The sequence below is a fragment of the Myripristis murdjan genome, chromosome 9, assembly GCF_902150065.1.
Source record: "Myripristis murdjan chromosome 9, fMyrMur1.1, whole genome shotgun sequence".
Taxonomy (NCBI): domain Eukaryota; kingdom Metazoa; phylum Chordata; class Actinopteri; order Holocentriformes; family Holocentridae; genus Myripristis; species Myripristis murdjan.
In genome coordinates, this window is record NC_043988.1 from 28,681,163 (window position 1) to 28,695,725 (window position 14,563).

The 14,563-nt window shown below is 41.9% G+C and overlaps 1 protein-coding gene across 1 annotated transcript in view; it reads left to right on the forward strand.

The window, feature by feature from the left end:
• col27a1b (collagen, type XXVII, alpha 1b) overlaps nt 1-14,563 on the forward strand; it is a 56,362-nt gene that overhangs the window by 36,193 nt on the left and 5,606 nt on the right. Inside the window, exons 21-49 of the mRNA XM_030059700.1 lie at nt 27-71; nt 1,225-1,278; nt 1,502-1,546; nt 1,734-1,787; nt 1,916-1,969; nt 2,255-2,308; nt 3,083-3,136; nt 5,595-5,648; nt 6,124-6,168; nt 6,732-6,776; nt 6,973-7,026; nt 7,779-7,832; nt 7,940-7,993; nt 8,091-8,144; nt 8,476-8,529; nt 9,710-9,817; nt 9,930-9,983; nt 10,254-10,361; nt 10,433-10,486; nt 11,002-11,055; nt 12,097-12,153; nt 12,250-12,303; nt 12,410-12,463; nt 12,584-12,637; nt 12,774-12,827; nt 12,947-13,054; nt 13,148-13,255; nt 14,064-14,171; nt 14,255-14,308. Coding sequence (XP_029915560.1) covers nt 27-71; nt 1,225-1,278; nt 1,502-1,546; nt 1,734-1,787; nt 1,916-1,969; nt 2,255-2,308; nt 3,083-3,136; nt 5,595-5,648; nt 6,124-6,168; nt 6,732-6,776; nt 6,973-7,026; nt 7,779-7,832; nt 7,940-7,993; nt 8,091-8,144; nt 8,476-8,529; nt 9,710-9,817; nt 9,930-9,983; nt 10,254-10,361; nt 10,433-10,486; nt 11,002-11,055; nt 12,097-12,153; nt 12,250-12,303; nt 12,410-12,463; nt 12,584-12,637; nt 12,774-12,827; nt 12,947-13,054; nt 13,148-13,255; nt 14,064-14,171; nt 14,255-14,308 — 1,803 coding nt within the window. The remainder of the gene's footprint in view (nt 1-26; nt 72-1,224; nt 1,279-1,501; nt 1,547-1,733; nt 1,788-1,915; nt 1,970-2,254; nt 2,309-3,082; nt 3,137-5,594; nt 5,649-6,123; nt 6,169-6,731; nt 6,777-6,972; nt 7,027-7,778; nt 7,833-7,939; nt 7,994-8,090; nt 8,145-8,475; nt 8,530-9,709; nt 9,818-9,929; nt 9,984-10,253; nt 10,362-10,432; nt 10,487-11,001; nt 11,056-12,096; nt 12,154-12,249; nt 12,304-12,409; nt 12,464-12,583; nt 12,638-12,773; nt 12,828-12,946; nt 13,055-13,147; nt 13,256-14,063; nt 14,172-14,254; nt 14,309-14,563) is intronic.

The following is a 14,563-nucleotide window of genomic DNA, read 5'->3' on the forward strand; positions in this document are numbered from 1 at the left end:
ACCTTTTGCCACCATTTTCTTGTCAGGGTGATGAGGGACCACTTGGGCCAGCTGGAGCCCCTGGACCCGAGGTGAGTGCTGATTGGATAAGTCCTGCAGCTCCAGACTAATTAGAAAACACAATAGTGCAGTTAACTTGTAGGAGCCACACACCACACCGCACCAACCACACCGCATTTGACACACACGGGGGCCATGTGTCCCTGCCTAAGTTTAGCTTTGCCGGAATAACTGTGGCCAGTAATATATGGTAAGCTCTTGGCAGACACGTCTCTCTATTGTTCTGAAGCTGTTTTGAAAGACTTCCTATTGCATAGTATGTACTCATAACACCATATTGGTTTGCAAATTGCTATGCGATGCTGTCAAGTATGATAGGTTATGAAACAACACCTTTCAGTTTCAGCTAAAGGAAATGCACATCTCTCTGGAACTTCTCTCTGTGTTCTTATTTGGCAAGTAAAATATCTTGATCTGATAAAGCAGTCCAAATATTTGCTTTAAATTTTTATTTTAAGATCTAAGTGCTGGCAAAGCAAACACAAACAGTAATGTAATCTAATACCATCTGTTTTAGAAGTAAAAAAAAAAAAAAAAAAAGTGTAATCAGATATATTGAGTGAATGGCTCTTATGAAATAGTTAACTATATTTCCGATTAGTCAAATCTCTCCACCATAGTTCTATTTATATTAGTAATCATAACCATCTGGATGCATTAAAGAAAGCTAGGATTTTGCAAGAAACAAATAGGATGGCTTTGTACCAGTAATGAAATCCACAATGGCTGTTATGATCTAAAAAAAAAGTGTTTGTCTGGAGCGATTCCAGGCAGAACAATAGCAGTATACTCATCCAATCAGAGTCATCCTGGCCATACTCTCTAGTTTGGCAATGGTTGTGTCCGACCTGCCATCTCCCAAAGTGTAACCCACGAGTGATTACTGAAAACAAACACAATTGACCCAGTGACTTTTGTGAGTAATAAGCAGCGTTTGAAGCTGCAAATGGCTCTGTGTTGAACTTTGATGGATTTATGGATCATTGAATTTTTAAAAGGGGATGTTTTATGTTTCGGCAGCAATTGTTGTTTTGTTTTGCGCCGCAGCCACTCGGGGGACAGCAGACTCACAGGCTACACCTTTTTTACAGAGGATGTGGAGCTCATTGTTTATTCGGGGCGCCTGCGGTACACTTCTATGTGTCATTTTTGCTTTCTGTTCAGGGCAGACCTGGGAGGGAGGGATTCCCTGGAAAGACAGGCCCAGATGGACTCAAGGTCAGACCTAATAGGGCACACATCCACTCCCTGTCATCTTTAGCTGAACATCCTCTCCCAGGCTCTCTTTTATGATAATGCATCATCTGAGTATGTGTAAATTAGATGTTAATTCTCCCTTACCACAGGGGAACAGGCCTCTAAGCACATTTCCACTGATTTCAACTTAAAAAAGAAAAGAATGAATAAGTTTGTGATATGCTAATTGGCTCCTTTGCTGTAGGGCGAGACCGGGATAACTGGCGAGGTCGGAAAGCTTGGCGAGAGGGTAAAGGCTTTTCTCTTTCTCCCTTTCTTTTTGCTGAAGTATGTTTGATGCACTATGTGTCTTTATGTATCTGTTTTGTCGGTGCCCCGTAGCTCTGCAGCCAATTATGCGAAATATACCAATGAAATAACTAATGAAAGAACAAAGAGGAAGTAAGACGGCGTGTTTTCTCAACTTGCTTCTGCAGGGACTCCCTGGGTTCATCGGGCCTGTTGGTGAGCCAGGCATACCTGGAGAAAAGGTTAGCGGAGCTCTCTGTTTGTCAGACTTTGTTGTTTGCTCCCACTTAAGCTGTCCAGCATCCTTTTTTTTTTTTTTACTGATGATGCTCTAATTGTCTGCTTCTTCCTAAAATGTGTGCTTCCTCAGGGGGACAGAGGGGAAATGGGCCACCCCGGGCCACCAGGGGAAAAGGGGGCGATGGTAAGGAGTAAGTTTGGACCCCGTTTCTCCTCCCAGGGGGCGTTCAACTCTAAATGGGTAGGGTACGCGGTGTGATGTGATAGGAGCGGCTGAACTGAGAGCTGGATTTCTCAGTTGGCCATGTAGTGTTAAAACAACAATCTTCTAATAGACAGATGGTCTGCGGCTACTTAAAAAGAAACAAAATCTATAAATCTAGTTTCATCACAAAACTGCCAGCTACTTTGTGATTTCCTTGATGAAAAAAAAAGGATATCAGTGTAGTTACATTGTTCTATCCATCAGGGTCATCCTGGAACGCCAGGAGAGAGCGGGCCACCCGGACCACTAGGGATCCCAGTGAGTTTAAAGCAATCTTGAAGCGCCTTTAAACACCTTAGCTGGTGGTTGTTGCTCTCCCGCAGCTTTCTGCTCTGCTCCTGTTCTCTTGATCTCACTCGTTTTGCTCTTCTCCTCTCCTTCTCCTCCTTCATCTCCTTGACTCTCTGCCTCTTACGTTCATCTGCGTCTCTGGAGTCCTCTCCGAGTCCTTCACCCAAACAGTTTTTCTGTCATCGAAAGCAGAAGCCAGGATTATGACTTCCTAACAGTTTCCTCTTGGAAGTGTAATCGACTCAGTGTCATCGGTTGTTTCGGTTACAGAGACGACTTGTCAGGGAATGCTCCCTCACTCCTTTGTTATGAGAGGCAGGGGCGCCGCCAGGAATTTTGGGCCCCATGAAAAAAATAGATTTACTCGATGATGATTTAATAATTTTATATATTTTATATTAGTTTTTACCTATTTTTGGGGGGCCCCTGTCAGGCAAGGGCCCTTGGAATTGTCCTAACTTTTCCCCCATATATGGCGCCCCTGATCAGAGGGAAGTTAAACATGCTACCAATATCAGTTTTTGAACACTGACACAGGAACTTAATATATTACTGTACTGAAACTTTTATTTTGCACCAGTTTTCTGTATCATTCCATCAAGTTTTCTCAGTTGCATGCGTTCAACTTGCCACAGCCCATGAGGATGAGGATGGAGATGAGACTTAGTGGACTTTCATTAGTATTTTAGGTGCTTTAGTTTGTCATAGTCAGACTCTGAATATGCTCTCACCCACATTCAGGGGCCTCCTGGTTCTCGGGGAGTTATCGGCATCAGAGGACCTAAAGGCAGGCGGGTAAGAGCGTTTACGCTTGTCTTTCTTCGCACAAAACAAAATCATCTTTCCTGTATGACCATATAGGCATGGTAAAATCTGTGACATCTTCATGTAAATTAATATTTGCTTTGCTATTCTTTGTCACGGATTAATATAAAACTATATCAACCGTCATGCTATTTCATGCAGACTTTTACTATTTCTGTTTTAAACACAAGGTTAATGTTTTTAGCTGGTTTAGAATAGAGAGAAGAACTGGCCATGAGCAGCGTTAGCCACCATGGCTGAATCACAGACTGCATCGTCACCAAAATTTAAAAAAAAAAAAAAAAAATCTTGTGGGTCCGTACTTTAACAAACTGAAAGTAATTTGTGATGTGCACATAAAATAATAATAATAAAAAAAAAAAACCTTGATGAATCTGCAAACATACCTCCCATGACTTCCAGCATTCTTGCTTGTCCCAACATCTTGCTATGTAAAACACCCTGGAGTTTATAGTTACATGAAAACGTGTGTTCACGTCTGTGTCTGAAAAAAAAAAAAAAAAAAAGAGAGAAACACAACATAATTCCAATGTTAGTTTTTTTCAAAATTCAGTTTTCTACTTTGGGAAAATAGCCCTTGGATGCACAGCAGGATCATTGGGCTGAATGAATAATTGATGTAACATGAATAAGTGGTATAATTAAAGCTTTTCATTCTGTAGATTGGTTTTATACGGCTCCCCTGATATTGCAAGCCGTCGCAAGTTTAATATTTAATAGCGATAATAGCCTAAATTACTTAAAGCCTTTTGAAAATAGAATTAGGGCCAGCGCAATTACATGTGATACTACTTATTACACTGGGGGAGGTAATTCTTAATAAACTAGATGGGAGAGAAAAGTAAAGGCTTTTATTCTGAAAACTCCAAACAATCTGTAATGTGCCCAGAGTTTTGAATGTGAAATATTAACATTATTTCCAAACAATAAAATAAGTATCATTACTCCACACAACTCATTAAGTTTTAAAATGTAGACGTATGTATATTGCTACATGGAGTTGAGACCACAGATTATACAGAATCATAAAAGCGATATCCACACACACACACACACACATACACACACACACACACACACACACACACACACACACACACAGACACACCCTTCAAACTGACTCATCTGAATTTAAGTACTGAAATCTCTCCAGCCTTCAGGTGTTGTATCTCTGAGATGCCAAAGCGAGTGGTTATCATCAAATAATTTTATGTCTGGCGTTTCATCCAAACCCTGAGTCTCTCCGGCCTGAAAGGCTTGATGCTCACACACAATTTCAGAGAAAGCCAGCAGAAGTGGGTGAGTGTCCAGGAAATGTGCCTGTTCTGGTTGAAAGGATACGAACCAGAATCACTTGTGGCTCTGTCAAACCAAACGGAGGGCAGGGCGTTGGGGATAGGAAGTGTCTATCTATCTATCTAAATCCCAGCCAGGCTGGGATTTCAGAGGGTCCTCTGCAAAATGAAGAACAGTTTAATTTATCTTCAATTTTATTTTTTATGATTCAAAATTGAGTGATTGTTTTAACATTATCTCATCACTTTAAATATGTGCCAGTGCCAAGTATGACATCTAAACAATTTGATACCTAATACAAAGCAAAATATCTTCTTGTATCAGGGTCCACCTCTTTAAAAAAAAAAAAATGCTTTAAAAAATCTCTTGGTTTAAAAAAAAAATGTTGGCTTGATGGTCCAGATAAAAAAAAATAAAAAAAAATAAAAAAATAAAGTTTGAGAACCCCCAATCTAAAGCACACAGTTGGACTCTTATAGCCTATATTAGCAGGGTGGTTTACTCTAACCCATAAAAAAACCCTGTAGACATCACACTGACCAATGGCCACTCTTCAGGCACAATCTTTAATCTATTCCAAATTTCCCAGCAGCATTGGGAACACACAGGCCTGGTGTTATTTACAACTGTATTCTTGTATCCTGCTCTGTCTCAAACCCACTGTACAGCATTTACATGAACAACACTGATCCACTGATCGCCCTTAATGTTCCCTGACACTGATGGTAGGATCTAAGAGGCAAGGATGACTCAGCCGTAGGACTGGGACCCACTCATGACCTTTTCAAAACCCTGCGCTACAATATCCCCAGTGTGCAGTGGCTGAATACCACAGTCCCACTAAGGGATTGTGGAAAGAAGATGGGGACAAAATTGGGCACACTGTGGATCTAATTTTGAGATGCCAAGTGTTTGAAAAAGAGCCGCACACATCTTCCATCGTGTCCTTTCAATGTCCCCTTTACCATGGACGCTGCCTTTCAGATTCAGTTAATGTGGATGAGAAAATACAGACATTGATTTTACATTCAACACAACATACAGTATGTGCATGAAAAGACTTGTTATCCCAGAGGTGTTCATCAATCATAGTGTTTTTTTTTTGTTGTTTTTTTTTTTTTGCATTCCACAGGGTCCAAGGGGTCTTGATGGCCCAACAGGAGAGAAAGGGTCTAATGGACTGATGGTGAGCACAAGGTCAAAAGGTTAAAATGAGAATAGTATAGCCTTGCAGCTCCTTATTGATTGATAACATGCCTGCATCTGCCGTACATTCTCCTCTATACTGCAATGTTTCTCTCTAATTGCACTCGCCAAATCTGTCCCATGCAGAGCAGCAACAGAAAAGTAGCGCAATCTCAAGTTGCAGTGAGAGAGAGGGGGGAAGAAAAAAAAAAAGTAATGAAAACTTTTACAAGGAGCTTTGTTCTACAGTCTGTAATTATATTGACTATTTTTAACATCTAAGGAATATTTAAGGGACACTCTTTGCAAACTCAAAATCCAACAACAGAACCTTTAATCAAAGAGTCTTAAATATTGATGGTGCTGGTGGTTCTCACGGTTTGGGAAATTTTTTTTAACTCTGCAGGGATTTAAGAAAGTGAAGTCTTGAGCGGACTCTGTTGATTTTTTTTTTTTTTTTTTTTTTTTTCTCACAGGGCCCCGATGGTCCACCAGGAAAATTGGGCTTCCCTGGGGAAATGGTAAGGAGAGTTAAGCTTCTTTACTTTTCCTTCATTATGGTAATAACACAACAATATTTGCAGTATTAGCAGCAGTGACCCTGGTTGGACTCGCAGGCATACACCAAATTAAGTCCTCAAGGTGACAGCACAAATACTGAGACTAAATATCAAATCTAAAATATGCCAAGTCGATACCCGGGACGTTGTGGAGAGCTGTATTCCCAAGAGAGACCAAACTTTGCATGAATTGCGTTGTTTTGTGTTGCTCATTTATTCCAGTAAGCCGCCATTCAGTGTATTGCTGGCTGTCAGATAAACTTCAGGGATCTTTATCAGTCCTCCGTCCTCATGTTGTTTTGTTTCGAAATTGTGTTTCAGCTGTTATATGTTACATAAAATGTGCCATGGAGGGCACGGGAATGTACAAGAACACAGAGACAGAGCCCCATGCTTGTGCTTATTTTACCTATTTTGCCCTCTACAAGTTTGGTATTACATAACAACAAACTGTAACTTCTTGTTCACCTTTTGTGAGTTCAACTTATTTATTTATTTTTTTTGTTTGTGTTATTTTGCCGCAGGGAAAGATTGGAGAGTCAGGTGAAGCTGGGCCTAAGGGATTTCCAGTAAGTGATTGGGCTAACAGAGGTCTCTTTTAGGTCAGTCTTGATTTTGGGGTGGACACATTTTGGGGAACAGTAATGGATAAGAGAAGCTTGTATGGTGCACTGTTATTCTAGCGGGTGTTGTTGCACTTCAACATGAATTCATGTCTGTGTGAATCGTGGCAGTGTGTCTTCTAAACAGCTCTATTATTTCCAGGGTGTTCAAGGACCCTCAGGACCTCCGGGAGCAAAAGGAATTGCAGGAGAGCCGGTGAGTAGCAGTATTTACCTACATGAGTGCCACCGATTTCGATTCTCAATTGTGCAATCATCCCATTATCCAAGCTGCCAGTGGAAGTTCTGGTATTTCTGTGCCCTCCATCGACTAGTCTATAGCTTTTTTTCTGAAGTCTAGCTCTGTCTGTTTCCGTTAAATCAGATTCTGGGGTTAAGGGATTTTTTGCAGATGACATAGACAAAAACTGTAGTGTCAAATTATCTACAATGACTTTCAGCAGTGACTACAAAGACTAGCTTTATATCATCTACTGCACACCTTTATTTTTAGCCTTCTGCATAAAACACCCTACACTTTCAGTTTTGACACCTCTTATTTACTGCTGCCTGGAAACCCGTTCCTTGGTCAAAAAGCCCCGAAGAGCCTAATCCTCTTTCTCTCAGTCTGCCCAAGTCTCTAAGACACAAGGAGTTGAATAGTGAGTCTAAGGCAATTTGATTTACACCATCTTCTTCCTGGAGAAGCAGCTTTATTGTCGCCTGAAAGTGTCCCTGTAACAGCAGGCCTGTTTTCATCACTTACAGAAGCTTTGGCACAGTGTTTTGAAAGCTCTCAGCCCCACAGATTAACTTATCTCCACAAATCCACACTTTCTGCCTGGTTCTCATTTCTCTTCACGTCCCCCCCCCCTCACTTTACTGCCACTTTAAAATGTGTTTGTCCAAGATTTGGAACTGTTCTTTGAAGAAAGCCTCGTTATTAATGCCTCTGCTCTGTCGTCACAGGGTCCAACAGGGCCACCAGGAACAATCGGCCCCCTGGGTGAGATGGGACTGAAGGTGAGTTTGATCCCACAAATGATGCTCAAACTAACTTGTTACCCTCTGTTGTAATACTGACCTGTGTTATGGTTCGAGTATTAAAGGCAGTCCTTGGTTTCCGACAGGGGCCACCAGGGAAGGTTGGGGAGCGGGGCCTGCCTGGCGAACCCGGACAGAAGGTGAGGTTCTCAACATGCTGTTGACAGATGCCGATGCTAATTGAAAGACCGGATTGATGAATATGTGACGTTAACATCACATTTCTTCGCCTGACAGGGTGATATCGGTCCAGCTGGAAACATCGGGGAGCAGGGCTTGGTGGGCCAGAGAGTGAGTATCTCGACTCGTTTCTGAATACATCTGCAAAAGCTCGCCGCAGACATTGGCACAAATAAATTGGAACATGGCTTCAAATATTTGAACTTGATTAAGGTGAACTGGATTTATCTTGGCAAAGACGAGAAAAGACTCACATATGGACACATCACTTGCAAGATAGGACAAACCGTGCGGTAAATCTGTTAAAGCATTCAAAATGTATCTAACCACCATTTTTCCGGATTTGGCTCAATGATCACGGACTACTACCTCTTTTATTTTATCGTCCTCTGTAACGCTATAATATATTCCCAGCGTAATATGTTGATTCTCCCTCTACCAGGGCGAGCCAGGCCTTGATGGGGAGGCTGGACCAGGTGGACCTGACGGAGCCAAGGTAAGTAAGCTGATTTTACACAACAGGAAATTATATGTACTGGTCTCACCTCCATGCCAGAAACTGTATTTTGTTAATTTAGCTGATATAAAGGAGTAATTTTACCATGCTTGGATGTTAGTATAATTACACTAAATATACTAGCAGTCCATATAATGACTATACTGCCCTGAAACTGTATTTGTGTGGACCCAGTGAACTCTTTTGTTTACTGGAACTGCAGTTCATCGTCATCAGAGCAAGTCGAGTATTGCTTGTGAGATGTTGGCCTTTGTACAGTTGGATCTGCTTTCTGTCGATGCTTAGTGAAAACAGATAGCAGTCCTATTTTAAGAGCTCTACTGTCTGGCAAGCCTTGTGACAGAAAAAAAAAAAAACGGATTCAGAGAAGCACAGAAAGTCTGCGTATACGTCAGTGCCAAGATGCTGGAAGTATGGCTGACAGACCTGCAAACAGCTTTTGGCGCACGGAAGGTGTCTTACAATGCTAAACGTGAGCACAGAGAACATTGAGGATTAGGATAGAGCAGACCTGAGTCTCTGCACAGCTCCAATCTGTACAGGATATTTTCTGTTAGGACAGTAAACTAATTTCAGGGTTTCTTGGCTAGAGCAAGTTCCCTAGATGGAAAACTGCAGATCAAGAGGGATTTGCAGGAAGTGCTGTTAACTGTTACTGGGATGAAAATCAGTTCATTTTAATATCACTTGATGTAATTGAAATTGAAGTTCAGCAAATAATCAGAGGATTTTGTTTCCCTAAACAATGAAAGTTATTACACCTAGTCTACATTTCTAAACACTTTCTTGGAGACAAACATCATCACCGGACACATATGGCCCTCTCTCATGCCAACTGTCAAACAATAGAAACCACAAATCCAACATTTCCGTGTTTGCGAATGTTGTTTGACTGCAAAGGAGACTTAACCAAGCACGATTTTTCCACAAACAAAAACTGCAAAGGTCCTGTTGCTTATTTACACTTAGCAAAGCGACACATGTACCTCCAACTGAATATTTTTTCCATAGTTTGAATGTTCAAACATGCTCCTTCAGAATCACTTAAATTGGAACTCACCCAAGTTCTTGCTTTGCTGCTTTGTGATGACTTTAAAATAGGCCGGTGTTGTGGGTGAACTGCATTATCACTTAGGTCTCATTGAACTTGTTCTCTCAGGGTGACAAGGGGGAGGCTGGACCAGATGGTGCTAAAGGAGACAGGGGTGCAATTGGGCTGAAAGGAAAGGAAGGACATCCTGGGCCTCCTGGACTGGTGGGTGTGAGGGTGAGTGTCTAAGCAGCCGGCGTCTGTTTACCAACTTCCATTTCATTCAGCTCCCCTGAAAAGATAGCTTTTTCTATCTACTTACCGACGGCATTCGATTTTCTTTTACTAGGGTCAAGAGGGTAAACCAGGCAAAATTGGTGAAAGAGGAAAACCAGGAGAAAAGGTTTGTCAGTCCATTTGCTTACTGCTGAAATGCGCCTTTCATTCTAGGATGTCTGTCAGGCTGATCTCCCCTGTGCAAAGGGTTTAATGGCTGTCTGCTGTAGTGGTAAACAAACAGGGAGGTCACAGACCTCCATAAGCATGACACTGGAAGTGCTCTTCAAATAGACATTCAATATGAAATGTTTGAAAACCGCCCTTACAGCTGCTCCGTGGCTGAGAGAAGTTCATACCCTCATTGCATACTTGCTCCGTGATTGCATCTCTCCAGGGCAGCAAAGGTCACCAAGGGCACCTGGGCGAGACTGGGCCAATCGGCGAACAGGGAGAGCCGGGGTTTGTGGGGCAGAAGGGAGCCAGAGGAACCATTGGACCAGTGGTAAGACAGCCACAGAGGGAGCAAAATTCATTGGTCGTTGCCGGTTATGGGCTAAATATATATTTCCATAGGGCGCTCCAGGGAGGATGGGCCAACAAGGGGAGCCAGGCATACCGGGTTATGAGGTAACAGTTTCCTCAGTAACACTGATGTAATGAAACAACATTTTATGACGAGATGCAGTACAAAAACAAGGCACTCCAAAAACCATTATAAAGTTGTTGGCTGTTCGTATTGGTTAAAAGTGGTAACAATCGATGTTTTTAACCTTCTCTTAAGCACAGCCAATAAAATAAAGGCTTTGGAGCTGTTAGCAAGCCGCAGAGCTCTCTTTTTCCATTGCTATTCAGCATTCTTGTGTACGAATAAAACTTAATACCATACGAAAATCACAGACCAGACTCTTCTTGTGCCTCACACTGAACTAGTGGTAACAAATTTTGAATTTTCCCTTAACCTTAAAGTGAAATGCACTGATGTGGCTTTATAACCCGCAATGGTCTGATTTCTGATCAATGAAGAGAAGATATTTTTATACCTCATACACCACATTATTGAATGACACTATTGGCCTGAGAGTGACTGTAGGGCTTGTATTGTACTGATGTCAATGAATTTCTGATCCTTTTTGTCGTCATAGGGTCACACAGGGCCACAGGGTCCAATGGGGCCTCCTGGACCAAAAGGTGAAAAGGTATACTTCCTGTACTTATTTCCTGTGCCTAGTAGCCCTCTGCAACTTTAAATGGTTGTTTATAATAGACTGATGGTTTCTGGGGTCTGGTAATGAGAGCATTCTTTAACATCGTAAAACTGTCTTGCAGCACATTCTCTTCAAGTCCATGGTCTATTATTTTGACATATGGGGTTATACTTATGGACCTAATTGGTGTTTCCTCTTTCTCACTGTTTGTGCAATTATTCCTAAAGACATCCTTAATCTGATCACTGATACAGATCAGGACACATCTCATTAACTCACTAGAAATGTCAAATGTACATAATTAGCCGCAGCTACCTGGACTCCAAAGTCTTCTCATCATTTTGTGGAAATCAGTGAATGTTTGGCACTTTGGACCTAGATACTGGCCATTTTGTGTTTACCAACATCCTCAAAATAATGGCCTCGCTTACACCGTAATGAGATCGATATCGTGGCGTCACACAACTTGCGTGGTCGTGAATTGTCACTCAGAAAGTATTCTTGCGCTTTTAGATACCTGCTGTGCTGTTAAATTGTTTATTTTATTTGGCACATGTGCACAAAGCCATTAAAAACATACATACATCATTTTCCATCGTAGAGCAGGCATTAGACCCCTTATTTGAAAGAATGAACAATGGGGGTGACATAGCATTTAAAGGTGCTCCGTACAAAACTGGGGAGGACTGTTCAAGCTCAATTGACAAAAAGCATGGAATAAGCATGTAATTTGATGGCTGAGTCTGTACATTTCTTATCAGCCTTATTCAATGGTAAATTAATTGCTTATTCCAGGTTTTTGTCAGTTCTGAATGAGCCTCACCTAAGTCAGCTCTCTGCAATTTTTCATTGGCCGCCTTTGATAATTTGCTAGCACCTTTGATGATTTGCTATTCATAAAGGTCATGGGAAATGGTTTTGAGCGTGAAGCTGTTTCAAATGAAGCCGCCAATGATTTTAAACCAAGTGTGGATTTGAGGGAAATTGCTGAGTGTTTTTCCATGTTTTTCTTTTTCCGTATTGTTTGTGTAGGGTGAACAGGGGGAGGACAGCAAGGTGGAAGGGCCTCCAGGTCCCCAAGGTGACAGAGTGAGTTCCTTACATGTTGCTGGCCTTTCTGTGTTGATTGATAGCGATAGACTAGAAATATATGTTTCATCGTTTCTTTCTCCCATGTGAACTCAGGGTCCTCCCGGAGACAGAGGAGACAGAGGAGAACCCGGCGACCCCGGCTACATTGTGAGTGAGATGAAAAAATATAGCACCGTTTTTCTAACCAGCTCTGATATCAGTAAAGCTGAAGTGACTTTCTATACATTTTAATGTAGAAAATGACATTTTGCAGGGTCAAATAGGTGTTGATGGAGAGAGAGGTGACGCTGGTGCCCCAGGGCTTCCTGTAAGTATCAGTCTATCTTATTAACATCTTGAACTGTAAGACGCATTCTTAAAAGCATGGAGTATAAATATCCAGACACAAATCAAGGCAATTCAGATCAAACAGTAATGATAATTTCAGGGACATCCCGGGCCAAATGGACAACAAGGGCCTAAAGGATCCAAAGGTGATCAAGTAAGGACAAAAATTATAGTGGCATGTCTTTTTTACATGATAAACTCAATACATTGTGCATTGCTATTTAAATGTGTTTTTTTTGTCATGATGCTAAAACGTTAGAGCTGCTGATCATGAACTCTTTGTGCTTCAGGGTCGGAAAGGAAAATCAGGGCCAAGAGGTGTGACTGGGACCAAAGGACCACCAGTGAGTAGGATGTGTGGGCTTTTTCATCAATCAAAGACAAGTTGTGTCAAGCTGATTATGTTCTACAGCATTTGAACCAATGCAAGCTTGGACAGAAACATTTCTTCTGCATTCCCAAGGGTCCAGAGGGTCCTCCTGGCCCACGGGGGGTGATGGGCAGGGAGGGACTTGAGGGCCAGCCTGGAATAGATGGACCACCTGGTAAAGATGGAAGCAGGGGACTCAAGGTAAAGACACTATCCGTGATGCTCTTGTCGCTGATTAAACAGCTGGAGTGGTTATGCAAACAGTTCACCTTCTCTCTCCTTGCATTTATTCAGGGGGAACAAGGAGAAGACGGAGAATTTGGCTTACCTGGCAAACCTGGGCAGCAGGGTAAAACTGGTGTACTAGGGCTTCCTGGAAGTCAAGGCTCATTTGGTCCCAAGGTGAGACTGAAGTCATGATTCATTGGACTTCTGTTGTGGGGGCAATGTGAGCTTTTTTTGAGCCTCAGTTAGTTTAGCCAGCAGCGCATTTTTTTTGTCTTATTCACCAAGAACTTTATGCAAATCAAGCTGTGGTACAAACAGGCCTTACGCAAGCATTTTTTTAAATCACCACTTGCAAGTGGAAATTGCATACTTCAGCTTTAAAACTAATCTACCAAGGCATCCAATTGGTGTCTATATAATTGGATGTTCTCTGATCTGATTTGAGATTCTGGGCAAGAGAGACCATCTCCCTCACTCACTTGCCTTACACACTGACCGTAACGCCTGTGTCTTATAGCAACGACAACAGGCACTTTGAACGGCCAAGACCTTTCTTTAAAGTCTTTATGGGACCTTTCAAAAGATCTGTGTGTGCTACAGGAGTTTGTGTTGGGAAGTGTTGATGAATTGGGTGCAGTCCCAATTTGCGTGGCCTCACCTACAAACAACTATTTTTAGGCAAAATAAAATTTACATACACATGGAAGTAAAGATAGGCTTTATTTTTTTGAACCTGCAGTATTAAGCAGATGGCTTTCTTATTTGGTCATTTTGGTGATATAATGTGTGCTGTTCCCTGTGCAAACATTAGTAAATCTGGTCCTGAGTTTGTTACAAGGCTAATTTTATATGAACCTTATATTAAATATACATTTAACACTTATGTTGAGACCTAATCCTGACATGCACTTGGCTCTCTCTCTCTCTGTCTCTGTGTGTGTGTGTGTGTGTGTGTGTGTGTGTGTGTGTGTGTTTTCTGTAGGGTGAGAGGGGTCTCCCTGGCCAATCTGGGCCCACAGGGAAGAGAGGTTTCATCGGTGGGATGGGATTTCCAGGAAAACAAGGAGACCAGGGAACCAAAGGGCAACCAGTGAGTACTCATCACTTATGACAATTTAATTGCTTGCGCAGTGATGAGGATCATAGTAATTTACTCTTTTCTCTCCGCATCAGGGGGATACTGGTGAACAAGGATTTCCAGGGTTTCTGGGTTTATTCGGGCCAAAGGTAAGTCCTCATCCAATTTTATTTGCCACCATCGTTGTGACCTCAGTTCACTTAGACCTGCAAAGTTGTAAAGTTTCCCCATCTGAATTAACTGCTTAAATCTAACGCCAGACCCATGACGATTAATCTGGTCCATTTTTCAAATTTAACTCCCAGAAATGGCGCAAAGGTAGAGTAACTTTAATGTCTTTTGGAATAATTATAATAAAAGCTGGTAGCATTCTCCATGATGATCTCTGATACTCCCCAATGCAT